General features: G+C 34.2%; 3 protein-coding genes across 16 annotated transcripts; 2 read left to right on the forward strand and 1 right to left on the reverse strand.

Annotated features, from left to right (window-relative positions):
* Positions 1 to 357: 357 nt before the first annotated feature.
* Positions 358 to 10,759, reverse strand: Nachra9 (nicotinic acetylcholine receptor alpha9 subunit). Of its 5 annotated transcripts, none has more exons than XM_076382612.1 (8): positions 10,404 to 10,759; positions 2,195 to 2,370; positions 2,047 to 2,091; positions 1,861 to 1,970; positions 1,479 to 1,692; positions 1,228 to 1,405; positions 918 to 1,070; positions 358 to 813 (listed from the first exon to the last, which is right to left on the reverse strand). In XM_076382612.1, exons 1-8 carry the CDS (start codon positions 10,429 to 10,431, stop codon positions 470 to 472), a joined length of 1,248 nt encoding a protein of 415 aa, XP_076238727.1. In that variant the 5' UTR covers positions 10,432 to 10,759; the 3' UTR covers positions 358 to 469. The 5 variants fall into 5 exon arrangements, with proteins under 5 accessions (XP_076238727.1, XP_076238731.1, XP_076238729.1 ...); XM_076382616.1 differs by lacking the exon at positions 10,404 to 10,759 and adding an exon at positions 7,581 to 7,605; XM_076382614.1 differs by lacking the exon at positions 10,404 to 10,759 and adding an exon at positions 3,619 to 3,659.
* On the forward strand, positions 3,220 to 7,024 carry LOC143181913 (glycerol kinase 5). 4 transcript variants are annotated; one of them, XM_076382608.1, is made up of 13 exons: positions 3,220 to 3,325; positions 3,407 to 3,512; positions 4,066 to 4,159; positions 4,251 to 4,350; positions 4,435 to 4,594; positions 4,892 to 5,006; positions 5,290 to 5,483; positions 5,572 to 5,698; positions 5,829 to 5,933; positions 6,013 to 6,107; positions 6,218 to 6,381; positions 6,491 to 6,624; positions 6,715 to 7,024. In XM_076382608.1, the coding sequence occupies exons 2-13, from the start codon at positions 3,417 to 3,419 to the stop codon at positions 6,855 to 6,857; spliced, it is 1,527 nt and encodes a 508-aa protein (XP_076238723.1). In that variant the 5' UTR covers positions 3,220 to 3,325; positions 3,407 to 3,416; the 3' UTR covers positions 6,858 to 7,024. The 4 variants fall into 4 exon arrangements, with proteins under 4 accessions (XP_076238723.1, XP_076238725.1, XP_076238724.1 ...); XM_076382610.1 differs by having other exon boundaries at positions 3,306 to 3,512; positions 6,491 to 6,619; positions 6,715 to 6,864; XM_076382609.1 differs by having other exon boundaries at positions 3,315 to 3,512; positions 5,844 to 5,933.
* Aldh-iii (Aldehyde dehydrogenase type III) lies at positions 7,867 to 17,387 on the forward strand. Of its 7 annotated transcripts, none has more exons than XM_076382601.1 (13): positions 7,867 to 8,057; positions 9,126 to 9,252; positions 12,922 to 12,959; positions 13,061 to 13,204; positions 13,328 to 13,423; positions 13,582 to 13,803; positions 13,911 to 14,074; positions 14,155 to 14,385; positions 14,475 to 14,675; positions 15,030 to 15,145; positions 16,293 to 16,428; positions 16,564 to 16,717; positions 17,191 to 17,387. In XM_076382601.1, the coding sequence occupies exons 1-13, from the start codon at positions 7,881 to 7,883 to the stop codon at positions 17,209 to 17,211; spliced, it is 1,827 nt and encodes a 608-aa protein (XP_076238716.1). In that variant the 5' UTR covers positions 7,867 to 7,880; the 3' UTR covers positions 17,212 to 17,387. The 7 variants fall into 7 exon arrangements, 6 of the variants coding, with proteins under 6 accessions (XP_076238716.1, XP_076238717.1, XP_076238715.1 ...); XM_076382602.1 differs by lacking the exon at positions 15,030 to 15,145 and adding an exon at positions 15,894 to 16,009; XR_013002353.1 differs by lacking the exons at positions 16,564 to 16,717; positions 17,191 to 17,387 and adding an exon at positions 15,894 to 16,009.
* Positions 17,388 to 17,494: the final 107 nt, after the last annotated feature.

Here is a 17,494-nt window from a genome sequence, read left to right on the forward strand (position 1 = left end):
GGGATAACAATTTTTCTCATATTCGATAAAACTATGTACCTGTTATGTAATATCTACTTAATTGTTTCATTCTAATTTTTTAGATTACTTCTGCATGTCCCTACATGTATGTATACACAGCGGTGTTTCGAAAACTCTAATCGTAAGAAATATCGTATATACGACAAAATACTTTTTCACAATCTTTCATTCGATAGATTAAATCGAATTATCGATGCCTATGGCCTATACTTTTGCCGTACGTATACGTACAAGGTACAGTATCGATCTTATCGCGATTTCGATTATTATCCAAGACTATTCTGTAAGGATTAAGAAGAACCGGCGGATACGTGTGTAACAGGTCAGATCGACAAATCAGTTCAGTAAATTGTATAGATGGTTCTTTATTGAAAATGAAAATCTATTATACAATGAATTTCTGATCCAATTTACGAGAAAAAACAATATATTTCATCGAATGTTTCGTTTATGTAAAATGAACGACAGTAGAAAGAATGCCGATGTAGATAAGAAATACAACGAAAAAGGATAACCATTCGATGATAGCTGCAAAATGTCTCCAGGATGATTCTTTCGACCTAGCTGAAGCCTTCGGAAGATCAGAATTGTCCTCCCCTTCACCGGCAAGTATTCTATCTGTATCTTCGTCGGTAAGAATAAGAAATCGTCCGGCTCTATTACTGAGAACAAACGCCGTAGTCGAAGATATCCAATAAGGTACTTGGACGTTCATCTCTTGCATTCTACGCAGCACGGCAGTCAGAATTAACACGAATACTGCCAAAGCCAACGAATCTCGATAATAGAGTACTAAAAGATGAATAATTTAAGAATAGGTTGGTAAAGCTATTGATATCAATCGGTTTCGAACGATACGTGGATTCACATTCTATAATTTGGTTCCAAGTACTTACATATTCTAGGCGTATTTGTACCGTTGTGCGGTAATTGCCAATGTAAATCGAATATGCAAAGCATATGGCAAATTAAATTGATGCTGGCCATTGCAAGCCGTTCCGTTGATCTCGAATCCAACCACAATACCGTCAACGTAAGCAACATAACAGCTAAAAGTAAAAAAATCAGAGGAGAAAAGGGAAAGAAACAGAAGAATGGTAGAGGGTAGAGACAGATGGTAGTGAAATGAATTTCTACGCCTAATCTTCTAAATCCATCTAAGTAGAAGAATACGCGATTGATAAGAGGATTAAAAAATCTTCGTACCGACAGCAGGTGTAATGTACGTAGTATGCATTATCCCGTAATGTCGAGTTATTGAAAATTCATAAACAATCATCGGGTAGGTATCGTTCGGGCAGCATTTGTACTTCTTCAAGACTTTGTACGCATTTATCACTTTGAAATCCCAAGCAGTATTATTCGTGTATCCTGCCATTTGGAACTGGACCACCGTACAATTCATTATCATTAGCGTTGGTCGTCGACGAAGAAACAATATGATCGATTAAAATTACCCCTTTTTGGTCGAGATGAAAATCCACTTCTTCCCCCGCATGAGACCAAGAGCCGAAATTGATTCGACACTGATGAGCGTCATAAGGCCATGCGGAGTAGTCTGTAGCGCATTTAGCGACATGTTTCAACGAAGGTACACAACTGACCGATCCTGAGCTGAAAACTAGGCAGGTCGTCGAAGGTATACCGTTTTGGTCAACGGTCATGTCACCCCTATTTCAAAAAATCTCACAAGTAATAATAGCTACCTCTCTAATAGTGAACATTTCGCCGAGATAAACCGAATCTACTGTTACGTTCATATAAGTAAGTATGTATATGTATACATTCTATCAAGCAACATGAAACGATGATACCCTAGAAGATTCTGTGATTCCTTACGAATTGTAAACCGAAAGATCTGGCAGCCATATGTCATCGCTCTTTATGTGAATATAATTAATCCCATCGAAATCACTGGGGCTCCAAGTGAGATGCGCATCGGTCCAAATCTGTGGGAAAAACGTACGATGTTTTCAACGAACGGTGAACGCTGCACGATATACACACTAAAAATATCACACTTACAAGCGTCATCCAACTGTGCAAAATCATTTTGCTGTTCCATTCGTCCTATAGAACAATACCAGGCAATGATGATAGAAAAAGAAGAAATGGAGCAACCAAGTTTTACTTGTCAGCTGATAAGTACGTAAATGTTCGAATGGACGCTTACGAATTCTAATATTTTTGGTATTAGTTTGATGGTTACGTTGTTCACGTCCTTATGAGAAGAAACTGGTCGAACTGTGCGATCGTATTCGCAGAAAAGGTGCCTCTTGAGTGACAGCATCGGCGATGGATTGTTGTAATTTTTACACCCGAGTTCATCGAACTCCAGAGAAGCGTCCGCTACGAAAATTTCAGTTTATCGTATCAACAAAATTAGGTAACGAACAGGTGGGAAAGGAGAAAAGGGGGAAAGGGAAAAGAGAAAAGGGAAAAGGGAAAAGGGAAAGGGGAAAGGGGAAAGGGGAAAGGGGAAAAGGGAAAAGAAGAAAACAGGAAGACAGAGAAAAGAGGGAAACGTGTGGCTAAGGCTAATCGCGAGAAAAGAGTGATGCGGTATCATCGAAACGAAATCACATGAAGGACACTTTACGACACGTTACCGGTACGATCCTGTCGGAGGAGGACGAAGAAACCGAGCACCATCAGCATTTTCATTTTGGTCGAAATTAACTAACAGCCACCAGTCGACTGAATCTTTCTTCGTTCGCGATCCGACGATTATCGGACGCCCCATGAAATTTGAAGCCACAGATACGCGAGACGCCCCCAACTATGGTACAATATTTTCCAAATAATTTTAAACAGATAATAGATGAATAACCGATCATTACTCAATTTAAGAGAGATCAGTTAATGTTGAAGGTTAATAATCCATCTTTCCCTTATCTATGTAGGTGAAATATTTATATCTACATAGGTGAAAGGTAATAACAACAAAGACGGCATGGCAGTTGATGACAACTGTATCAAAACTCGAGTAAGTCGAGTTCTCTTTATACTCTCGCCATAAGCTAGCTGATTTGTATGTAAGTGTATGTATACATATGTATGTATGTGATAATACGTGCATGTAATCCCGATAAACCGGCATAGCACGGCGTGCGGCGCGACGCAGTCGGATGGCAGGAGCATGCGTACTTACTATACATATACATACGTATGTAGATACACACATACACACAGTATGCTTCAGCTCTGAGGAAACATCGTACGATAAGCGACCGTGGTAGTCTGCCGCTTGCGTATTTTGTGTGACACGTCGACTTTCATCGTCGATTCATTCGACGACCTTATGGTATTCGGATTTATGGTGTCGAACCAGTTTGAACGATTCACGCAGATTGTTCAGACGAGTAGAAGAGTCTCGTTGTTGCAGGACAACAACGATGACGTACATCGGAGCACTTGATGTTGGGACCACCACTGTACGCTTTTATATTCTCGACGAAAAAGCGGTCACTGTCGCCTCCACCGTTGAAAAGGTCTTCAGTTTGTATAATCAGTTTCAATAGCGTAACACGACCCATGCATTACAAATTAGGTACCTATTACTGCTCCAAATCTTCATTATCATAAAAAACCGTTTACCTGATCGTATCGTAAAAAACTTTGTTATACATAGACGAACAGATGCCTTTTCAATTTTTTTCATTTCAAAGAGTAGAGAGGAAAGGGAGGGGAGACGACATGAAGAAGAGGGAGAGAGAAGTTCAAGGTATTTATACTATACATTGTACAACGCATTGTATAACGTACAACTCCATGTACGTATGTATGTATGTACATATATGTATAGTACAAACAAAAAGCCAAAGTAATCGAAATCTAGGACTCTATAGGATAAAGTTTTCTCATTGTTAGTCAAAATAAATACAATCCTATCATATTCCATTTCTCTCAATATTTTCTCAGCTTTTCATTCAAATACCATGCAATAATACACCTATACATATGTAGAGGAAAAATCATTGTTTGAATCAAGTGAAATATAATATCTACTACATCATGAATTTGAATGTCTTTCTGAAATATCAGGTTCAACTATTGTATCCTAGACCGGGCGACGTTGAAATAGATCCCGATGAATTATGGAGGACTGTAATAAAAGTAATCAAAGACACCTTAAACGGTAAATTATAGCGACTATTTAGCAAAATAAAAAATCGCCAATTCGAAATTTTATCTACTATATATTTACATAAATAATATCTTATTTGCAGACAGCAGAGTGAAACCGGATTCAGTTGTTTGTCTCGGAATATCTACGCAACGAGGCAGCTTTACGACATGGAACATAAATGACGGGAAACACTATCACAAGTCGGTAGAATGCATTCTATTCGAAAAAAATATTTTTCGAATACAAATTTCAACATATTCTAGTTTCTTCCATTTTTATTTCAGTTTCATAACATGGAAAGACTTACGCGCCGATACCATGGTAAAAGAGTGGAATTCGTCTATAACGATGAAAGGATTACGATTGGGATCACAAATTTTATATGCTCTCTCTAGAAGCAAGCGCTTCTTGGCCGCTAGCGTTTTTAAATTTATGAACACACAGGTTTATATCCTTCTCTTACTTTACAAAAACTCTTTTACGTTCTACGAAACATGTAAATGCGTATACTATATACAGTACATAAACAAAAAATGTAGCCTTTTTGCCACACTTGGCGTGCCGCGCCGCGCCGCGCCGCGCCGCGCCGCAGCACGCGTTGCGGCGCGGCGGTTCATTTTTCATTTTTTTCGTTTCATTCATAAGGTATATTTCATTTCCCTGAATTTTCGACATTTGCATCGACGAACTCTATTTTCTCCATTGTTTATTTTTTATCATTTATTTTACACTGAACTATAGATGACATTGAGATTATTATGGGCCTTGCAACACGTACCAGGTTTGCAGGAGGCAGCCAATAATGGAACTGCAGTTTTTGGGGGTATTGATTCCTGGCTTTTGTACAAACTCACTGGTACGATCACTACCTAACAAGAACTATCTACCTACGTACATGCTATACATTTCATATCCTTTGCTTCATAATTCACTACTTAATTCGGTTTTCTATATAAACGATCTTAGAAGCAACGAAAAAACTACAATAAATTAATCACATTGTAAGCATCGATGCTTCAAACAAAATCGAATGAAGAGAAAATTATTGAATTCAATTAATATACTTATTACGTATAAGTATAGTATACTATAGGTTTGTGTTTTGTATACGCGTTTTGTGACGTACATCTCATTTATAGGAAGACACATAATGGATGTTTCAAGCGCATCAGCGACCGGCCTTTTCGATCCATTCACAATGAATTGGTCTGATATCATGATAAATATGTTGAAACTTCCGCATAGCATTTTTCCACGAGTGGTAGACACAGCTGGAGATTTTGGTACAACTCCAAAAGAGATATTTGGCGTTGAAATACCAATACTTTGCTCGGTAAGATCATTTCTCAAAAGTATATTCAGAAATGATTGAATTTTAATCAATTCGGAGACTATTATCGATAATGCATTTTATAAGATAGATGGCAGATCAGTCAGCCTCGCTATTTGGTTTAGGATGCACTCAACCAGGAGATTTAAAAATCACAATGGGGACAGGGACCTTTCTAAATGTTAACACAGGAACAAAAGCACATGCTTCTATTACAGGTACATATGTATATCCAACCACATTTAATTATACCTATCTATTATCTATTTATTACATGCATGTACCCATCTATTCATACGTTTTCTTACGATATCCTTTTTTTACCCAATATTGTCGATTCTCTAACAGGTCTATATCCTTTAGTCGGTTGGCGTATTCAGAACGAACTAATATATCTGGTAGAAGGCGCGTCGAATGATACTGGAGTTCTTGTGGAATGGGTTAAAAAAATTGGTAACTGACTGTTGGCACTGATTCAGTTTGATACATGAAATCGAAGGTACAATTATTGAAAATACAAAATTTGTTTCAGGTATAATCGAGAACGCTGCTGAAACAGCAAGCATTGCAAACGCTGTAAGTGATTCGGATGGGGTGTATTTTGTTCCTGCATTTAGTGGACTACAAGTAGGTAATCTCTGAGAAGTAAAAAAAGAAGAAAGACAAGATGAGGGATGAGAATAGATAACTGAATCGATATTATTCATTTACGAAAATAGCGTCAATTCTTTTTACAGGCTCCTATAAACGATTATTCTGCAGCCACTGGCTTCATAGGGATAAAACCTACTACTGAGAAGAATCATATTGTTCGCTCGTTGTTAGAAAGCATCGTATACAGGATGCTACTTCTTTACGAGGCCCTTTGCGCAGAAACTAGTTTCACGTACCATAGGATACGGTTCGAATAATTCAATTGCTAAAAACTCTGAAAAGCTTACTCATTATACGACTATACGTATCTAACTACTCTTCCTCTCTTCATTTCATTCTTTTTGTTTCTTTTCTAGAGTGGACGGTGGCGTATCTACAAACAATTTTGTACTACAGCTACTGGCTGATTTGACTGGCCTTGAAGTGGAACGAGCAACAAGCACGGAAATGTCTCTTTTAGGCGTAGCTTTTATCGCGGGATTACAGTACGGTAGAAAAACCAAATTTACTCATTTTTTCTTACTTATTCGATAGTACACTTATTCGGATAACATTATATTGTTCGCGATTTAATTTTCAGGTATTTGGAAGAATAGGGAAGACGTTCTGAAACTTCGAAAAACGGAAAAAATATTTCGACCAAACGAAGAGAACAGATCGCGATATCAACGAACCATCACCGAATGGAGACGAGCAGTCAAACGACTTGGTCAGTGGTACTGAAATCTATTTGAAAACTACCTCAAATAAAAGGATACCTACAAAGCAATTCAAAAATTGACAATTTCTCACTTCGCACAGTAAAACAAGTAGAATATCTTTGATATCTTTTATATTGTACCTTTCCTTTAATCACTGAAAATATACATGATTTGTTTTTAAAAAGATAATTCAAAGTGTTTACTTCGCATAGGTACGTAAGTAGATAGCTACTGGAATTAGGTATAAATAATCTCCGTAGAAGATATTCAATTGAATTTCAATTTTTAAATAATACTTTCTGCCATTGCTATTCATGAAGGTGAAATACAGTAGTAAGTAGGTAAACTCAAAAGTTAATGACTCATGTTTGCTACTTAAACATCGATTAGTGTAATGCATACTTGATCACCTTCAGAAAGTCAAAGCAAAGGTTAAGAAATTCGAACATTCAGCTTCGGCTATTCTAGTTTGAAACCTTCTTTTAACGATATTAATTTATCGATACTCAACCAACCAACCAACACCTTAGGCCGAGGACTGCACATAGGCTAAATTAGATGTTCTACTTCTGTGCAATAGACACTTTGCTCGCACGTTTGCAATTTTCATCAAGATCCTGATAAAACCTGACCATATGTTCTATTGATTTCCATCATAATATAATGTTTCCAACCCACAATCAAAACTTGCAATCCTTCGAAGAGACGCGACGCGACGAAACGTGGTCAATTTGTAGGTACCTACCTAGAAAATGTTACATTTGACATGAAATAATACGTTAAAGTGACCAATTGCCTTGCATTGCAAGGAAAGAACAGCGAACACACTGAACAGACGATGGAGTTGATGCGAACTTCGATTATGGACTACATTGGAAAAGACTAATGCCTACGCGGAGCGCGCAGCACAGACAATTGAATATTCATTCTTACTATGTAAATAAATGCGGCCTCGACTCCTCTGACACACTGTCAGAAGTTAAGTTGCAATGAACTTGCTTCCTTCTCCCGCCAGTTACTTCCGTTCAAGTTGCTTCTAAAATAGATGCGACATAACGATCGTCCGACTCAAGTTGGAGCATCAGACTTCTTTGACTTTCACGTTACAAGTTGTGTTGCATTTACGGCTTCTCATTCGAAAATCTATTACTTTTTCGGAAGACTGGTCTCTTACAAATTCGCCAATCCTCGTGCGTCATCTCTAACTATTCAAATCAAAATGGTAAGTCTGAACTGAATGTCTTCGAACGGAAAAAAATAAATCGTGATCGAATGAGATCAAGTCAGTTGACCGTTGAAATCTCCAAATAAGTCCGTGTCTTTCGAGTAAATATACCTACCCTTTCGCTGTGTCTGTTCAAATGTGAAAGTTTTCTCCATACTTCCGTTTACGTTACTCTCTTGCAATTCACAAATACGTATTGATTTAGATATAGTAACCTGGCACGTCTAGTTTTGCTCATTCCTATCCGTAAAGAGAAAGGCGAATCTTAAAGAAACTTGACGAATATCGTACTTGAAAAAATTTTAAACATGCTTGTCGATTCAAGTTTTGGAATAAATTTCATCAACACAATTTACGAAGGATAGTAGGTGATAGATTTCTTATGCACCAGTCCCGAAGTCTCACGAAGAAACACGATTCGATCCTGTAGACTTTCGATGGTTATCACAAGCAGTGTCACCAAAATAATCAAGTAGAAAAGGATACTATTCAGTCTTAGTGGTTTCGTTCAGTCGTGATGCAGCCGCGTGAAAGGCAGCATCCGTTTTCCATTTCGCATTTCGCATTTCGCATTTTGCGTTTCGCGTTTCGTTACGATATTGAACAATAGTAAATATTAAAAAGATATCGCAGTGTAAAACAGTGAAACGTCGTTTCACAACATTTTATTACGTTACCTACTGCTATAGTTCGTACAAATAGGGACACAGCTATTTATTATACATATCGTATTCCATCCCCTGTGGTCTACAGCATCTCACTAACAATAAAAAACAATTGCTTAATTGTTTCGCTTACTACAATCGATAATCTACTTTCGTCGATGTACGTAAAACAATGTTTCGGTGTTATGCATGTTAGGTATGCAGATAATAAAATAGATCAGAAAGATCAAGACATCAGAAAAATTACTCAAACTGTCCAATCATCATTTTTTATCGTAATGACAAACTTGATTGCGAACAAGACGGATAATAAAAACTGGTAGTTGAAACATCTAATCCTGTTCACCTTGTCTCGTTTGCATCACTTTCTGCTATACGTACGCAAGCTAATCTGTCGCAGGTAGACGCAATAGTCGACATGTCGAGAATTATGCAGAAATCGCCGCCACAAACGGAAGAGAAGAGTACGGATACGGAAGAGTGCCGGATCGACATACAACCAGAACTATCGAATCACGCTGAATCAAGTGAGTGAATTATTATGATGCAAGTCCATAGCCAAATATGTACTTGAGAACACAGACGAGACTAAATTTTTCCATTGTTGCACATGTATCTACGAAATTAGGTACATGTGTATCTATATGCATCTTTTTAAAAGAAATATATTATCATCATTTTTAATAACATCTAAAACAACAGCAACGTCCTACAATTTCAACTTTTCACACAACCGATGGTATTATGCAAGTTTTATGCCGGTCTTATATCAAACTTTCTTCGCAGGCGCAAACTATGTATGTTCTATAGTTATAACAAATAGATGAGTGGTTATAAAAAGGAACCGAACGCTCATTCAAACAGCTTTTTTTATACAAGCAATCAGAAGTGATTCTCACACAATCAGAGATTTCGTTATTGGTCGAAGCTATTACTTGTTATTACTCGAAAGATAGAAAGAATCATTTTTGCTGCATCTCTCAGGACGGTAATAACAGTATTATCTACACGATGACAAATTCGGTGGGTCATGTCAAAATTAACGTCGAACCATCATTGAAACATTACGACAACATCACTGGTACGAATTAAGCAATTTTTTATGCACTCCTTTCTTTTCTATTAACTTGAGTATGCTTTTCGTAGAAAGTAGAGTAACAGTGAGTCCACCACGAAACAAAGATCGTTTTTCATCTAAATTCTAAATTGTACTTCTTCTTACTTTTTTTACTGGCTTAATTTCGAATTATAGAAAGCATCGCTTATTTAGTGTAGAACACGAATTTCAATGCACAAGATAATATAGAATAATGGAAACGTAATATGGAAATTGTGTTTCAAAATACAGGATGTTCGACAACAAGTGTCAGAAATTTTAGCTAGTGATTCTATTGGTCGAAATAAGAAGAAAATCAAGAACGTCGAAATTATATTCAGGGCTTCGCTATTAGTTGATCAGAAAATGCCTAAAATACACGTCGAGTGTGTCTGACCTGAGAAGCCATTCCACTGATATTGCTGTGTCTCACGCGACAGTAGAATAAGTCTCAAGTTAGACATAATTCTTAAAGCATTTTACGTTTATTTTTCCATAATTAGTAACTTAGAACGAATTCGTAAACACAATTTCGTCATTCTTCATCTTTGTCTTATTTTAACATGTAGAATCACTTATTACCGAACAACTTGCATGGATCTTCGTGCATTCAACTTGCCAGTTCAGCTCGAGTCGATTTGATTCGAGACACAATTGCTTCCAACGAGTAGCGAGTAGCACGTAACCTGAGAACAGCAGCTTCCAGCAGCTTCCAGCAGCTTCATCGTGAACAGATTTTTCAGCACTCCCAGTGCTGACATCTGTGCGGAGACATTTGAGCACTATCCCCTTTATCGATTGAGCTGCACTCTAAGTAAATCGAGATTATAAACGCTTTATGACAAGTCTGCCTTTTCAGTCTTTTTCTGTAGTTCTCTGGAGTACGAACAGCATGTATGTACGCATACTTTGTCGACTCAATTCAATCGTGTTGCTAACCGTAGCGAATTTTTCATATTTTTTTACGATCATTTGCTTATTTTATTCATTAATATTCTTTTGATGTATCACATTACATTCCATGTATCATATTTGTATCTACTCAGTTATTAAAAACACCATTTTTTCTGATAACCATCTTTCTATGCAATAGCAAATAATTATTTAATATAACCATAAGTTTAATATCTGCTTAACGTCTCATCCAAAGTATGTACCTTTTCAATTTCTTTACGTACACATACATACTTTTCTCTGTTCTCGTTTCTCCTTTCTCCTTTCTCTTTTCTAGTCTACCTAATTGAAGAGGATATTTTTCAAGTCATGCAATCTTTCAACGTAAAATTATCTCAGAAAATAATTTATAGACTTAAATACTATCTAGTTTAACGCAGAGTGCATCATATCGCAAGTATTCTACTTTATCATGTTTCGAACTTTCACATACGCTAATATTATATAAAACTTAATATCAGTGTTAAATCTTGGAAAAATATTTATCACCTTCAAATATAAACTGTTTAACAAATCTTAACGAACAAAAAAAAAACCAAAAAAATGTTCCACGATACGATAAAATTCAATCATTAACACTTTTCTACTTTACGCAATTATTAAGTACCATAATTTATAAAATGTGATATATGTATGTGTGTATGTATGTATGTAAATACAATGTACGTATAGATTTTCGACCGTTGATCTCTGGATCTATGTATATACACAAATTGAAAGTTGGCAACAGTAATCAGTCGTGTGTTTTTGCTATGTACATATATGCACAATACATACATATGTATACACACACAACTACATATATTCGATTGTAGCTTTAAACATTGGTGTCCAAATGCACGTACATACATACATGCAAACCGTTAACCGATCTTATCGATCTCATATCTATTTTATAAGATATTCAAAAGTGTTTTGTTATGCAATGTTCAAATCTTTTTTTTTTACAATTTCTTTGCACATTGCTTTATGCGTAGCTTGTATTCATGATATTATTTTTTTCAATATTTCCTCAGTGTCTCGGTCCATACACTTCCGACATGATGCGTTTCTATGAAAAATCCGTCAAAGTGAAATTCATCACTCAGGCATATTTTAATACCCCACATATGGAACAATATGTACATATGTATATTTTTTAATTCATTTACTTTCACATATATACGTCTATAATACTAATGTAATAACTAATAATTATTAACATTAATAAATTTAATTAACAAGCAGTAAGGATACGTATACGTATGTACATCCTGTTTCAATGAATAATACAAATATTGTTTTGTTTTCATATCATATCAGTTTCTGCTACATGTACACACATGCATATGTACATCGTGTAGTGCAAATAAATATCTGTCGATATTTCTGTTTACTCATTTTTCGGTTGATCGGTGGTTTACAAAATACTTTTTTACGAGTTACATTTATCTGAATACATTAAGAACAATGATGAAAAATGTATTGTATATTACAATTTTATCACTTTGTCCTCAATGATAATTATTTGTTTATATACTGTTTATATACATACAATGTACGTAGCTGTTTAACGCTTATAGAAGTATATGATTATTCTAAATTGTTTCATAAATATATCGATAGGTCTGTCCTACGAATTTATGGTTTCCATAATAAAATAAATTAATATAAATTATAATCTGCCTTTTAATTTCGAATAAATAACTGGGTTGAACGTAATAGAAAGGGTAATGTCAGTAGTAATGGTTCGATGACGGAGTTACAATTTGTATAAAATATTTGCTTTACATTGCAAATGTAAAAATTCGATATCTACTTGGCGTGTTTTGAAATTACTACTTCATATTTATTATGCTTTTCCCCATTAAATCTATGCAGTTATACGTTTCTACTTCAATACATTTTATTTAAAACAACTAGGTATTTATCTTTGAAAAGGTATGGCTATTATATTATGTTTTTGTAATCAGCATTTGTGTTATTATCATACGCATTAATAATCTGACCTTTTTTTATTGATCAGTCATTCAATAAAATTACGAATTCAGGAAGTAAAGGAAAAATACAGTAATCACTCTATTACAACCTAAACTAGAAGTCTTTGTATACAGAATTAATTTTGCTCTCTAGATTCTCTAATAATTTCTATGCTTCTCCATTCCAGTACATTTTAATGGAAAAATGGTGACCAATTATGCAAATGTAAGTAACCTACCGCTACATGCTATTATATGTGAATGAATAAAATTAGTTAAAAAAATTAAGTACCTGATGTATTATGATTTTAAAATTACTTTTTGTAGCTTGTTGAAAGAACACGGAGTTCTTTCTACAATGGTAAAACAAGATCATTAGAATGGAGGATAAAACAATTGAAACAACTACTTCTCATGGTGGAAGAATGCAAAGCGGAACTTATTTCTGCCCTGGCTACTGATCTACGCAGGGTTTGCTAATTTGCTTTCTTTCTTTCTTTTACATTTGTTTCTATTTTATTTATTTGATGAAAAGACATTTCCTTTCCTTGTCTTCTACACTTATAGAACATAGTATTATTTTTTTGTGTCTAGAGTAAATATGAGTCTATTGCTTTGGAATTGCTAATTGTACAAGGAGAAATTAAACATATGCTTATGAATATTAAAGAATGGTCAGCTGATGAAAAGGTACATTGCATATTCTTTCCTCGTTTTATCATCTATTAATATATATCTATATATATACTATATGTATATAATGCACATACATGTATATAATGCACATACATGTACATATATAGGATATATATGTGTGGTATTTCAAATATATGCGTGCTTTGTTTCAGCCTCCAAAGGCAGTCATCAATTTGTTTGATAAGATTGTAATTCGAAAAGATCCATATGGCGTAGTTCTTATTATAGGACCGTGGAATTACCCTGTCCAATTATGTTTAGTTCCTATGATAGGTGCAATAGCTGCTGGAAATTGTGTTATTGTTAAACCGTCAGAAATATCTTCTGCTTCGTCAGAACTTTTATCAAAAATTATTCCAAAATACTTAGACACTGTATGTATTGCAAACATTTTTTATCATTCACGTACTTAGAAACAACTAGGGGAGAATCTCTTAATAAGATTTTGCACATATTGTTTCGTTTTGTTTCGTTTCTGTAGGAGTGTATCCATGTAGTGCTGGGAGGCATTGATGATACAACCGAATTACTCAAACAAAGATTCGATTATATATTTTATACAGGTTCTACTGCAGTCGGAAAAATTATTCGCGATGCAGCAAATAAGTTCTTAACTCCTGTTACATTAGAACTTGGCGGTAAAAGGTACAAAATTGCATCTTTTTGAGTTAGTCAAACATGAACGTTAAAATAATGCAACGTAAATGAAATGTAATAATTTATAGTCCGGTGTATATAGACAACACAGCAGATATGAGTATAGCTGTGAAAAGAATACTTTGGGGCAAATGCATTAATGCAGGTCAAACTTGTATTGCTCCTGATTACGTTCTCTGTACTCCTGAAGTGCAAACTAAATTTCTACAAGAAGCAGAAAAGGTTTTAAAGGAATGGTATGGTGATAATCCTAAAGAAAGCTCTGATTTAACACGTATAATTAGCGATAATCATTATCAGTAAGTATAGATGTAAAATACTTTTTATTTATTTATTTATTACTTGTTTATTCTCTTTTAATACTTTTCCTGGCTTACGTTATGGACAGACGACTGGTGAAATATTTGAACGGAAACGGTAAAGTAGCAATTGGTGGAAACTGTGATCCTATTGAAAGATACATTTCTCCAACTATACTTATTGATGTCAAACCCACGGATCCTATCATGCAAAATGAAATATTCGGACCTATATTACCTTTTGTAAACGTGAATAATGCTTATGAAGCAATTAATTTTATAAATAGCCGGTAAGTTTCTATTTCAAATTTTTATATATATAGCCATCACAGCATAGACATGTGTGTATGCTCAATATAGCTGGCTTTTATGGCAATACACAGTACTCTTGAAAATTTGTATTTAGCCTTACAGTGTTATTAAAAAATCCATAAAACTTGGTTCTTACAGTAAAATAAGAAATAATATCGATATAAGTATGTTTGTTAATCCTTCTTTTTTTCTTTAGAAAGTGAGCATTTCTAAATTCTTGTATAAACAAGTAACAATTTAGTTAATTTTTTCATTATATGAACTATTAGTGATACAGTTTTTGTAAATGCATCCATAAAAGTAACGCATAGTGATTAATTTTTTATATTTAGCGAAAATCCACTCGTATTGTATATATTTACCAAGGACAAGAGAGTACAAGAATTAGTAATAGGTCAGACTCATAGCGGAAGCGTAGCAGTAAATGAAACGATAATGCAATTCTCTGGTGAGTTGAGTTATTACGGGACGGTGCTAATATACAAAAAAGGAGTGGTAGATACATACGTCCTTTGCATTTTTTTCAGTAACTAATTTCGTTCTTTAAAATATATTCAATTAAGTATAAACTGTATAAAGAAGTCCTTTCAACTCTGCAAAAGTAATTTCTTTCCTACTATAACATTTCAGTGAAAACGTATACAAATGTAGTTTCTTAAACAATTTAAATTTTATTACTTTTTTTGTCGGCTAATTTTCTTTACTATGGTATGCACGGTTTTATCCTGCATGATAAACAGAGGTGCTGGTTTTTTATTGCATTATCGCATTACGTTGGTGCGCACGGTTTTCTTATTAATGAAGCATAATAATGATTACAAAATGGTATAGTGGTGATGGGTAATGAAAACGGTGAAAATGGTGAAAATAATGAAATTATGACTAGAGAGTTATACTATTTCTATGATAAATAACAACGTAAACAATTATAATAAGCATTGAAAAACGTGAAAATACCAATTTTTTCACTATCTACATTGTTTTTTTCAGTTTATCAAAATCAAATATATTACTACTAATAATTACAAAATTCATTTTTCTGCTCTTGATTTTATAAGTATGTATAAAAAGAGAAATTGTTTCTATTGCTCGTATATTTATTTTCAATTTAGGTCTCTGACATTGGAATTATTTCTTAAGTATTCTTCTATTCAATGATATAAATAATTTGGATATTATTTACATATTTCACACAGGGAGAAGCCATTATCATTGTACATATTTAGCGACGATGACAGAAGTATTTCGTTAATTCTTGAGAACACTAGCAGTGGTAATAGTTGCGTTAATGATACAATAATGCACGCAGCAGGTATTTGCTTTACCAATAAACATTTTTTCAAATTTTACATGTTTATGTCATACACAATTGATTTTTTCAACAATTATACATTGTTCTTTGTATATATTTTGCATGTATTGCATGTTTCTTACACTATTTTCAGAATTTTTGTTTATTTAATTCGCTCCCTTGTGTAGAACATATCCCATATATGTATGCATTGGATCGAGCAAATAGTTCATCTGATTAAAATCTTGTGTAGTCAATATTTTGTGCATTAAACAATTATGTAAGAAACATTCGTTGCTTTCAGTTGATACTTTACCATTTGGTGGAGTTGGACATTCTGGCATGGGTTCTTATCATGGAAAATATACGTACGATACGTTTGTACACAAAAAGGGCTGTCTTATTAAAAATTACAATAAATTGGCCGAATCATTAGCATCGTAAGTAAACTTTTTTGAATTGATGTCACACATTGTTCAATATACTGTTATATATACTGTTATATACACTGTTATATACACTGTTATAAGCATTGTTTAGTAAATATTTTGTAATGATGTAATCAAATGTTACAGATGTCGTTATCCACCGTATTCCGATAAAAAATTATCGTTCTTAGAAATTTTGATGGCAAAACGACCTGACATACCCGGAATGAAATATCTTCCGTATCTGTTAACATTTGGTTTGGGTATTCTCGTCACTATCGGCGTTACTACCGCTTTCAAGGTATATAAACCGAGGCGTATTTAATGCACCCTTTTCATTCTTATTCGAAATATTTAAAATGCTACAATAAGGATTAATTTCAATGGTACGAAATTATCGTTGTCATTGTGCCGCACAATATGTACGTTTGCGTCATAGTTAAAGATAGCGACTAGACACAGCTCAATAAAAGCAATAATATTTGCATTGAAAATCACAGTTATATCAATTTTCCTTAACCAGTTGTATCTGAATCAGTGATAGTATTTTTAGCCCCCTTCCGACATATGCATATATGATTTCTTTTTTTCTTTGACCTAACACAGTACCAGAAACGTATATACTCAATGAAACATTAAACCTATTTATGTATATGCATCATTAGGTTACGTGTATACACTTAAATATGTACTCAACATAACAATATACGTATTATTTGTGTATTATAAGTGTGAAGTTGAAGAAATTTTATAACACGAGAATAACTCTTTCAGGCTCAAGAGGAACATTTGTGATCAAATACTTTCAATATCATTACAAGTATGCAGTTTTGAATGCTTTCAGTTACAGATATTTAGATGTAATAATTATTGGACCAATGTAAAATTGTAAATTTTCTATGGGATGTAAAAGCAATTTTTATGTATTGTTTATAGTGATAATAAAACACTGTGAATACATTGTGCACAAATTACTTTGTTCTTGATGAAAAGTAACGATTAATAATAAAAATGATTAAACATAACGATTGAAACAAAGATTAAAACAACATAGACAGATTAAGTAGAAAAAGTTTAT

This window comes from Calliopsis andreniformis, chromosome 7, assembly GCF_051401765.1.
Source record: "Calliopsis andreniformis isolate RMS-2024a chromosome 7, iyCalAndr_principal, whole genome shotgun sequence".
In the NCBI taxonomy this organism is placed as follows: domain Eukaryota; kingdom Metazoa; phylum Arthropoda; class Insecta; order Hymenoptera; family Andrenidae; genus Calliopsis; species Calliopsis andreniformis.